The 10,004-nt window shown below is 39.6% G+C and overlaps 1 protein-coding gene across 1 annotated transcript in view; it reads right to left on the reverse strand.

Annotated features, from left to right (window-relative positions):
- Positions 1-10,004, reverse strand: part of DAPP1 (dual adaptor of phosphotyrosine and 3-phosphoinositides 1) — an 87,109-nt gene that overhangs the window by 15,534 nt on the left and 61,571 nt on the right. The window contains exon 3 of the mRNA XM_019525912.1: positions 7,445-7,578. Within this exon, the coding sequence (XP_019381457.1) occupies positions 7,445-7,578 (134 nt within the window). The remainder of the gene's footprint in view (positions 1-7,444; positions 7,579-10,004) is intronic.

Raw genomic sequence — 10,004 nt, forward strand, 5'->3', positions numbered from 1 at the left:
TCCCTTCTGCACTCCCATGATGAATTTACAGGCAGCCACAAGGTTGCCTCTCAACCTTCTCTTGCGGAGGCTGAAGAGGTCCTTGTGCCCTAGTCTCTCCTCGTAGGGCTTGGCCTGTAAGCCCTTAACCATACAAGTGGCCCTTCTCTGGACCCTCTCCAGGTTATCCACATCCCTCTTGAAGTGTGGCACCCAAAACTGCACACAGTACTCCAACTGCAGTCTGACCAGCGCCCGTTAAAGGGGAAGTATCACCTCCTTGGTTCAGTTTGTCATGCATCTGCTGATGCACGATAAAGTGCAGTTAAGCTTTCCTGATGACTTCGTCACACTGACAACTCATGTTCATCTCAGAGTCTACTAGGACTCCAAGATCCCTTTCCGCTTCTGTGCTGCTGAGCAGGTCATTTCCTAGGCAGTAGGTGTGCTGGACATTTTTCCTCCCTAGCTGCAGCACTTTGCATTTCTCCTTGTTAAATTGCATTCTATTGTTTTCTGCCCATTTGTCCAACCTGTCCAGGTCTGCTAAGTTGCTATTTCTAACACGCTACACCCAGAAATTAGGTGGTGAAGCTGCACACCACTGCCCCACAGATCTTGCCCTCTAGTTTGCTTGAGAGAAACAGCTGGGACAGTCTCAGGTCAGCTTCACTGCCTCATCTCTGGACTGGTGTCCATGTGGAGTAGGACCAATTGGCTTGGGAGTGGGGTCTCTGGGAGCACTGGGGAAACAGTGTAGGCATACCTGTAATCCATGTGAGCTTTGCAAAATGAGAATAGTGGTAGCCCACCATGGCATATTAACCTATGGATGGTAACTATCATTACTGTCAGTGCCTCATATTAGTTATTTCAGAAGAGTTAACAGATTATGATTTTAGGAAAATTTTTCAGTAATTACAGGCTTCAATCATCAAATGGCAGTTGTTTTGCTTTTTAAAGCAGTGTCATTCTCTGGGTGAACAAGAAACAGTCTACTTATAAAAATCAATTCTCCAAGCCCCCCCACCCTTAGTATGGGATACAGCATCCAATCATTAAATGATGAGTCATATCCTCTTGAGCTTATGATTTTGCCAGATCTTGCAAGCTGAGCAATCTTTGGGGTGAGAGAGGACCGAGCTAGGAGGCCCGCAAGGAAAGCCCAGAGCTGCAGGAAGTGGTGTTGACATCAACTAGTCAGTGTTGCACCAGTGACCCAATATGTGAAGGGACACTGTACTGCTGTGTCAGGCACACTTTTCCTGCAGACGTGCAAACTTTTGTTTCATATTTAAGTCCCACTTAAGCCAAATGAGGTCTTGAGAGAGAGTGGCAGCCCTGAGCACCTGCGAGCAATCAGAAACATGAATGTGTTTATATTTTTGTCTTTCAAGTAAAGGAGGTTAAGTCTGATGCCTTGGCCATATTCTACCATCTGCCCACTTGTGAAATGCTTTGGGGTGAAATGGCATGGAGGAAAACCCGAAATACAGGAAGCTAGTGATGAAACAGAGCTCATCTGAGTTCTTATTACTTCAACATAACACAACAGAAGGAAATAAACGTCTGCAATATGTAAAATTCTTTTCTGACTCTAAAAGTCAAGGTATTTACACTAAGAACCCTAACTACAAGAAGCTAATAATCAAGCCTGTCTTTGTTATTTAAACTGCACTGCCTTCTTCCTGCCTGGCCAGTTACACCTGTCCTTCTCCACTCTAAATTGTTCCTTTTAGAAGGAAAACCAGCAGCTGCAGCCCTAACAGGTCCTTTTGGGCACTAGTACTAGACCACAGTCAGCCTCACATCTCTCCCATCTAGCAAGTAAAAGTTTGGTGTGTTTTTGTTTTCCCTTGGCTTCCCCCTTTCTTTTATGCACAGCATTCCTTTAGAGGTGGCTTTTAAACAGCAGGGGAAGTTTCTCTTGCAGGTTTAGTCCACATAATTAAATTCAGGGCACATGTACACGTGATGCTACTTCGCTGTAGCAACGCACTATGGAGACATAGTGACCACATGCATCTACACGTGACCAGCAACTACTTCGCTGTCACGGCATGCTCCCGTAGCAGCTAAAAATAACTGTGAGCCCAGTGTACAGTGCAGTACAGGCTGCTACTGTGCTGTGCTTTAGTACTTTGAAAAAGAAGAAGCAACATCACCGTACAGGCATGTGTAGATGCGCACTCACATAATTTACCTGCAGAAGCCCACATAATTTACCAGCTGGCTGCTCTGGTAGTTAACAAGGTTGCAGGCTTCCTAGATGGATCCTATTATCTTCCCTCACTGCGAGAAAACTAATGTCTCTGGGGCAGGCCCAAGTTTAGTATAGAGTTACGCAGCCAGTTTTAAGTGACCTAATTCGGGTGCCAGAAGCAGTTTTGCCATGGTAACATTAAGCTTTGTCCAAAAAAAGCTGCAGTGTAGACATGCCTTAAGAGACCAGGGCTTGCTAGAAGGAAAGAAAGAAAAGCTTGATGGCCTACCTTTACCTACACTTAACCCACAAGAGGCCTCTAGAAACCCCGATGTCCAGGGTATATACTGAGTTCAGTCAAAGGGACCAGCAACTTTGCTTGTTAGGTGAAGGTGGTGATAGCCAACAGAAATACCATTTTCTCTTCTCACTCCTTGCACAGCTCTATGAACATACAATGCTACCAATACCAACAGACTTTTTCATAGTTTCAACAGGGGAGAACCAGTTGTTATTCCCAGTTTCCAAACGAAGAACTTGCATCAAACCTCAGGAATACAAGTCCCAGTCCAATGATTTACCAGCAGTCACTCTATTTCTTTATCAAAGCAAGAACACATTGTATGAAATTATTAGTCAGTTAGCACTTTGATCTGGTTAAATTTTTATAAGAAAGAAATATGGAATCTTCTAAAAATAAATTAATATTGTTGTTCACCACACTACTATTTGGTAAGAGTGTGTAAATCATATAAAGGGCATGTTGTGTCATTCAGACTAACCTTCACAGAACTGTAACTAAACAGTGGAGTGCTTATGTTTACAAAAAAACAGTAGCAAAAGCGAACTCTAAACTTAGCATGGTGCTTCAGGGCCAATGCAGCTCACCCCCCAGTTACAAACTCTCAAATCCCCAAACCCACAATCCTAGCTGAAAAAGCAGATCAAGGAGATGCTCCAAAATAAACTTACAGTGATTGCTGACTTATTAAACCATGAGATCACTTATGTTTTTCAAAGGGGGGAGATGGAAAAAAGAGTATTTGAAGTAATTAACTGACATCTGATCACACAAACATGGGAGCCTGTAAATGTGATATTCAATTTGATATAGGTCTAAGGTCATTGTCAGTTTAATTCTCCCTAAGCATATGGAAAAATACTTTAGTGTTTAAAAGGGACAGTATCAAAAGGCTGTATGTAGAAATTGCTCTAAATTGTATTGACTTGAAAAGGGAGTAAATTTCCCATGTTTCCCATATTTCACAGAAGATGAGAGCCCTGCTACAGAACTGCACACACAGTTTAAAGCATTTTGTTAAAATTATAGCCTTTATTAATATTCTGTAGGATTTTCCTGAACGGAAGATTTTTGTTGAGTCATTCAGTGAATACATAAGAAATTAACTGGGCCAGTAAACGCTGAACCCTTTAACCAGTACCAAGACAGTGGTGGGTTTTTTTCCTGGTATATTTCTCTACTTTCCAAGGAATTAGAGTACTCTGGAGACTGACAAAACAGGAAATATACCCATGTTCTTAGAAGTTTCAGTCAATTAAAGTGAACTTGGTTTTCATATCAAGCATGTCTGGTTAATGACTCAAAGTTTCTACGTAACTTTAAAAACATTGCAATTGAAAACTAGGAAGGAAAGCAACCAATAGGTAAGAATAATCTCCTGCCTATGTCAGTATGGTAAGAAGATAAATATGATAGTATATTACTTCTACCATTGTTATTGAAAACAGCCTTTATAACTGGATCAGCTCTTCTGTACAAGAAACCTTACAGTAGATACTAACCTGCATTACATTTTTATTATTATCTGAAGTACCCAAGCAGGTGCACATGTTTCAACCCTGGTGTAAAACCAGCATGAATGCACACAGCTGTTTGATGTGACTAATGGAGATCTAGATAAATTTGACAAAAGAACAGCATGAAAAAATTCCAGCATCACCTGCAAAACTTTGCTGGATCAGGACTTTGGGATTCTTCAACCACAGATTTCAGAAAGCCTTGCAAATTCAGTCAGGATTCATTTTATTCAACAGATGGATAACTGAGTGACTAAATGACTTGCCTGAAGTCTCATGAGTCAGTGGTAGTGTGATATGAATTTCCTTGACTCCACAGGATGCCCTAGTTGAGCTATATTAGAAATGTGCTCCAGTCCATAAACATGAGCACTGGGCACTCCACAAGAGCTCCAGACTAGTTACAGGCACTGTAACACGGCAAAACTAGATATTCATATAACATTACAAAGCTGTCATCACAATGAAGGCTTTGAAATGGAGCCATTTCTCATTTCATAAATGGTTTTCTGCATTTTTTCAAAATGCTTATCTGAAGCAGAAGAAGGTTAACATTTTTCATTTCCTCAATCTTCCTGACATTAAAAAATAATTTGCTGAAAAAATGGGTGTTGGGAAATGGAAAGGTCTTCCATTCCAGCCACAAACAGAGAAATTTGATAATGCTAATGTACCACCAAGTTTTATATTTAATATAACCCCTCCATTTTACATTAATAAATATTTTGCCCACAATGTTAGGGATAATCCCCAAAACTACCTTTCTTTCCTAGTAACCCTGACCTTAGCCTGAGAACCATGGTCTTTTTTGTGTGATGTGATCTCTTTCAGAGTTCTCTTACTATTGGTAGCACATTTTTAAATTGTACTGTTATAGATCTATTGAAAATAATTTCTATTTCATCTCATTCTCAGTTTATTGATAACCATGTGTTTATGAAGTCTTGTCTAGAACCAAGCAAGAGGACAAAATTATCAAGGGTCCTTCTTTTTCAGTCTTTCTGCTGAGCTGACCTTTTTTCATTTATCATGCATAAACATAAAAAAAGATTATATAACTACCGACCACTAATGCCTGAGCCAAAGTTCTCATGTTCCCTGTTACTGGATGGCAAAATGGATTGTGCCAGGAGACCTGGATTCTGTTTCTGACTCTCTCACTGACCTATCACTTATTTCATCTCTTTGTCTAGTGACACTTCTGTGTAACAGCTAACTATTACAGTTCTGTGAGCAAGCTGCTTAAATAGACCAGCTCTTACAACCTGCTTAGTGAAGTCAATGGGAGATTTCAGAGGACTTTGATGAGAGCAGGACTGTACCCTTTCTCTAAACAGGCTATTACCCCACAGGCTTTACAAGGTTTTGAGCCCCCTCTATGTAAAGCCAGAGTTCCTCAGCTGCTAACTCACTCTTCCTGTACATTGCTGCATATAGGAAAGTAAAGTGGAAGGTGACACGCTCCTTGATATGATGCCCACTACCTATTTCCAACTGACAGCTTTGTCTGACTCAGACAGATGAAAGGTGTTTCACAGAGCTGGCAGAATCTGATTAGGGGGCCATTAGCTAAGCAGCAGGCACATCCTTCAGCAGTTGGGATCCAGCTCTCAGAGATCATATAACACCAGCCCCTTACTTACTAATAGATGTAACACATGGAGTGTGAAGGAGGGGAAAAATCATAATTGTCTATATGACTTCTGAAGTATTTGAAGGGTAATCTAGTGGGTATATTTCTGACTTCAGGAAAAAAATCTCATAACCCAAAATATATATTTAGATTAAAACACACCCATCCTTAGTATTTCTGGACTACATCTTATCTCATGGTACGGAAACATATAACATAACCTTTTAGGCATAGGAAATATCTAGAAGTGTTTTAGTGCCAATTTACCATTTTATATGCTGGCACAGTAATTACAAAAGCAAATAATAATTTGGGCATCCACCTGGTGATCTGCATGTACAATTACCACTCTTCCACAAACCAGGTACTTGCATATAGTGTTAAACACTTAATAGTAAGCTTTTGTCTCTGAGTTATTACCATTCTTCCACTTTCGGCCTTACAAATGTTAACTTATCCTTGAAATATCACTGGGAGTTTGGCAGATATTAGCTTTATTATGGCTGTGATTTACTCACAACAGGGAAGACCTGCTCAATGTCACAGAGTTGACAGCCAGGATTAGAACTCAGGAGGGCCACGGACCTAACACCATGTTCTTAGCACTTGATCACAGTCCTTTCTTTCTCTTGGGAGGCTTTAAATTTCATCAGTACAAGTGAATTAGTTCTTAATCTGCTGATTCAAGTAGCTGCTTATCTGTTGCAATGCTCTGTGGTTTTAAATAACCAACTGGCTTAGGAAATACTAAAAGGAATATCCAGGGTGTAGGGACAATACATTAGCAAGCCAGCTGTTTTATTTCAGTATGAGTAGAGGAGAGTACAGTGCATATGAACTGCAGGGAAGGGGAGGAAACCATTTGGATTTCTAAGTAGGAAACAGCAGAAATATACACTTCCAGCACACCATCCTCTACTTTCAGCCCATGCTTCCAGATATATGTTCCTCTAAGAAGATCATTCCAAAATATTTTGGGCATCACTGTTGTTTTTTAACCCTTTATTCCATACCCTTTCAAAAATCAAACAAATTAGTTATTTTTAAGTCTTGTTGTTGCCAGCAAACACAGGTTCTGAAATGGTCACTGTGGATTAAGACTGTGCTACTTACTGTCAGGAATTAGAAAACAATTTTTTTATCAAAACATGTATTGTGTACACACGTTATTAGACACGTGTATAACAGGCGCAGATAGTGAGCATCATCCTCTCTCACCCAGGGCCAATTCTGGTCTCAGGAGCACTATCATAAATCAGAATCAAGTCTGATAATAATAAAATTACTAATGTCAAGTCTTGTGATTATAAATTGCTGATAAGAACAATTTCTATAAATTTTTACTACATCCCTTAACTCTTTCAAACCTGTTGCAGATACTTGCTGAATTCTAGCAGATACAGTGCTCTTATCTGTTGCTTCATAAAGCCAGGGGTCTCTTTACTCCAAGGTACTTTAAAGCTGTTTTAATATAAAATGGACACAACTCTGCTTAAGAATAGGAGAACAACTCTGTTTAAGAATTGGATGTGCCCAGTGACCTAAGAGGTTTTGTCTTATTCTGGCAAAATCATACCCTGCTAATGCTAGGTCTGTGTTTAGATTAAGCATACTATGTCTGGAAGGAATATTTCCCTCAGGTACATTTAATATTGGTAAACAAAATAATTGATAAAAAATAACATCTGATCAATAGATGAATTTGAGGAAGGGGTTAAGTAAAAATATTTCTGATTTTAACACAGTGTGTTCACTAAAATCTTCTTATATCCCTTTACATAAGAACATACACAAACACACACATTATTTACCTGTTTCACTTCCAATTAAAGGCTGGTTTGCAAAATGGTTGACTAAATCTTTCACGCTAGAAAACTCATTAAAGCCAAACTTGAATGCAGACCTCACGTACTCCACGTGGAAGTGTTTGACAGAATCTCTTGCTCTAAAAGGAGAAAGACAATTGTCCAGAAAGGAAAGATTTGAAAATAAACAACAGGTCTGAGGGCAAAACTCAGAAGCCCATACCAAAAAAGACATGGGAGTTTAGATACCTAAATGCTTTTGTTGCTTTGCGTTTACCCTACCCATGTTATTTGAAGACCCCCAAAGCTTACAAATGCTGGGCCTGATTTCCAAAGATAAGGCACGTTCACAAATCCCACAGACTTCAGTTGGAGCTGTGGGAGCTTGACACTTCTGAAGGTCAGTCCAATTAATTTAGACTCGGTAGGGTAAACATCATCACTATTCTAGAGATGAACAGGCAGTGAAGGCACAGAAAGATTAAGTGACTGGAACTAAGTCATATTGTGAGTTAGTGAGAAAGCTGAGACTAAAAGTCAGTCGTTTTGACTTGCAGTCCTCTGTTCCAGCCAACATGATACTTGTTAGTAGTGTTGTTAACTCTTAAAACAGGAGCATAAGCCTAGCCAGGGCCTCTTGGGCAATTAAGTCTGATCTGTTGCATAAGCACACACACATTTACCCGTGGAAGATGTGGCCTCTTTACATATTTTTCAGAGATCCCTCTAAATCTCATTGAAATCACTTCCTGTAATTTTTTAAAATTAGGCAACCTATATTTAGGCACCTAAAAAGGATTTTAAGAGTCTAACTTTAGGCATCCAGGTTTCAGAGTTTTAGCCTACTATTTAAATGTGCTGCCAAAAGCTCCAGTCAAATTCGGGACCCTGCTCTGCCAGGTATTGTACAGATGCATGCACACATGCACAAGCTAAAGAGCTATACCAGTCTTGCTTTCCTGGGTAGATGTTTGTTTATCTGTAAGCAGCAAAGCAGTTAATATATAAGGAATTAATATGTGGCAGCTAATAAGAAACTACTGTCAACATAAGGAGCACAGCCATGAGTACTGTATTTTCTCACATACAACATGCACCTTTCCACAAAAATCACCCATGAAAAATTGTGGTGTGTATGTTAAGCACAGCAGCTGATTTTCTGACCAGGATAGAAGCTCCCCAGTTTGATTCTTGCTTCACAGTACAGTAGATGTGACATTACTATTTAGGCAGCTGAGGGAGTCAATTGACTTAATTAGTCCATTTTTCTTCACTCCATAGGTGTTAACAATAGTCTGTCCTTTTTAATGGTCTCAATGTTCCACTAATCAAGCTAACCTTTCTTAGGGCAACGTTGCTGTCTTCTAGCTGCTCCCAGTCTCTCTCATATTTCATAGCCCTGGAACCTTCTTAGCAATTTTCAGAATCAAAGATCCATCCATGGAGACTAGTCTTCAGCAGCAACTAGGGTTTCAGCTTTTGTTAAGTAGGGCAAGGAGGGTAGGCCAGCTGAAGATTAGATTCTGTCTCTGCCTTCTACAGCCATAACTCAAGAAAAAATCTTCATTCTGCCTTTCAAAAACAAGGTGTGTATTATATTCTGGGACATGCTGTATGTGAGAAAATATGGCATTTACTTTGTTAAAGCTGACATTGTTAATGGTTGTCTTAGCACCCAAGACATTCTGGAGAATGTTCAGCAAAGAAGGCTGATGGTGGTGGGGATAGGGAGCAGGGGAATTTTCACTGTGGAAAATTACAATGCCTAGCATATTTTACTAAGTCTTTTAAAAATAAGAAGCCACACTCAAAGCATAACTGGCTTCTCTGTGGTGTGCATTTAAGCCTTTTGTGCCCCACTTAGGTGGCTAAAACTACCCTCTGCCTTAGTCACTCCCCAGAAAACCTGTGTAAACCACGGGCTGACAGCCTACTTGTGTATAAGCTTCTCGCTACCCTGAGATCATGTTTCTATTCTTTCAGATAATTTCACAAGAAATAAAGTGTGGCAATAAGAGTAGCCACTACTCGATGTCTTAGTTCCTCTTTAAAGTTAACTGGAGGAAATTCAGGACATGTGTTGTCATGCTCACTGGCTTCAGATTGCAAATGTCAATCAAAATCCCAAGGGATATCTGAGCATAGTTTCTATGCTAAAACAACCCCCTAATGATGTCTGATAAAGTTACAGGTGTGGGTGTAAAGAGTTGAATAAAAGCCACAGAAAGTATTCATGAAAAAAGGCCAGAAATACCCAGTAATGCCCAAAATAGTGCTTTCTTTGAAAAAAATTTGAATAAAATGAAAACTTTTAATTTTGTGACAAAAGCATCTGTTTTGTAACAGACAAATCTAGTAGCCAGCATTTTTATTTTGCTTGTCATTTTTTAATGAAAAACCTAACACATTTGTTTTAAAATGAAAACGTTTTTTCCCTTACTTTTTCCCAGTTTTATTAGGGGAATGAATGAACAATGAGTCTTTTAAATTAATGTTGCTGAAAAACTGAACAATACCAAAGAAAACACTTTGGGGGGGGGGGGGGAAGCTTTTTTTTTCGTTAACA

This window comes from Gavialis gangeticus, unplaced genomic scaffold (assembly GCF_001723915.1).
Source record: "Gavialis gangeticus isolate Ggan-Ray unplaced genomic scaffold, GavGan_comp1, whole genome shotgun sequence".
Classification (NCBI taxonomy): Eukaryota; Metazoa; Chordata; order Crocodylia; family Gavialidae; genus Gavialis; species Gavialis gangeticus.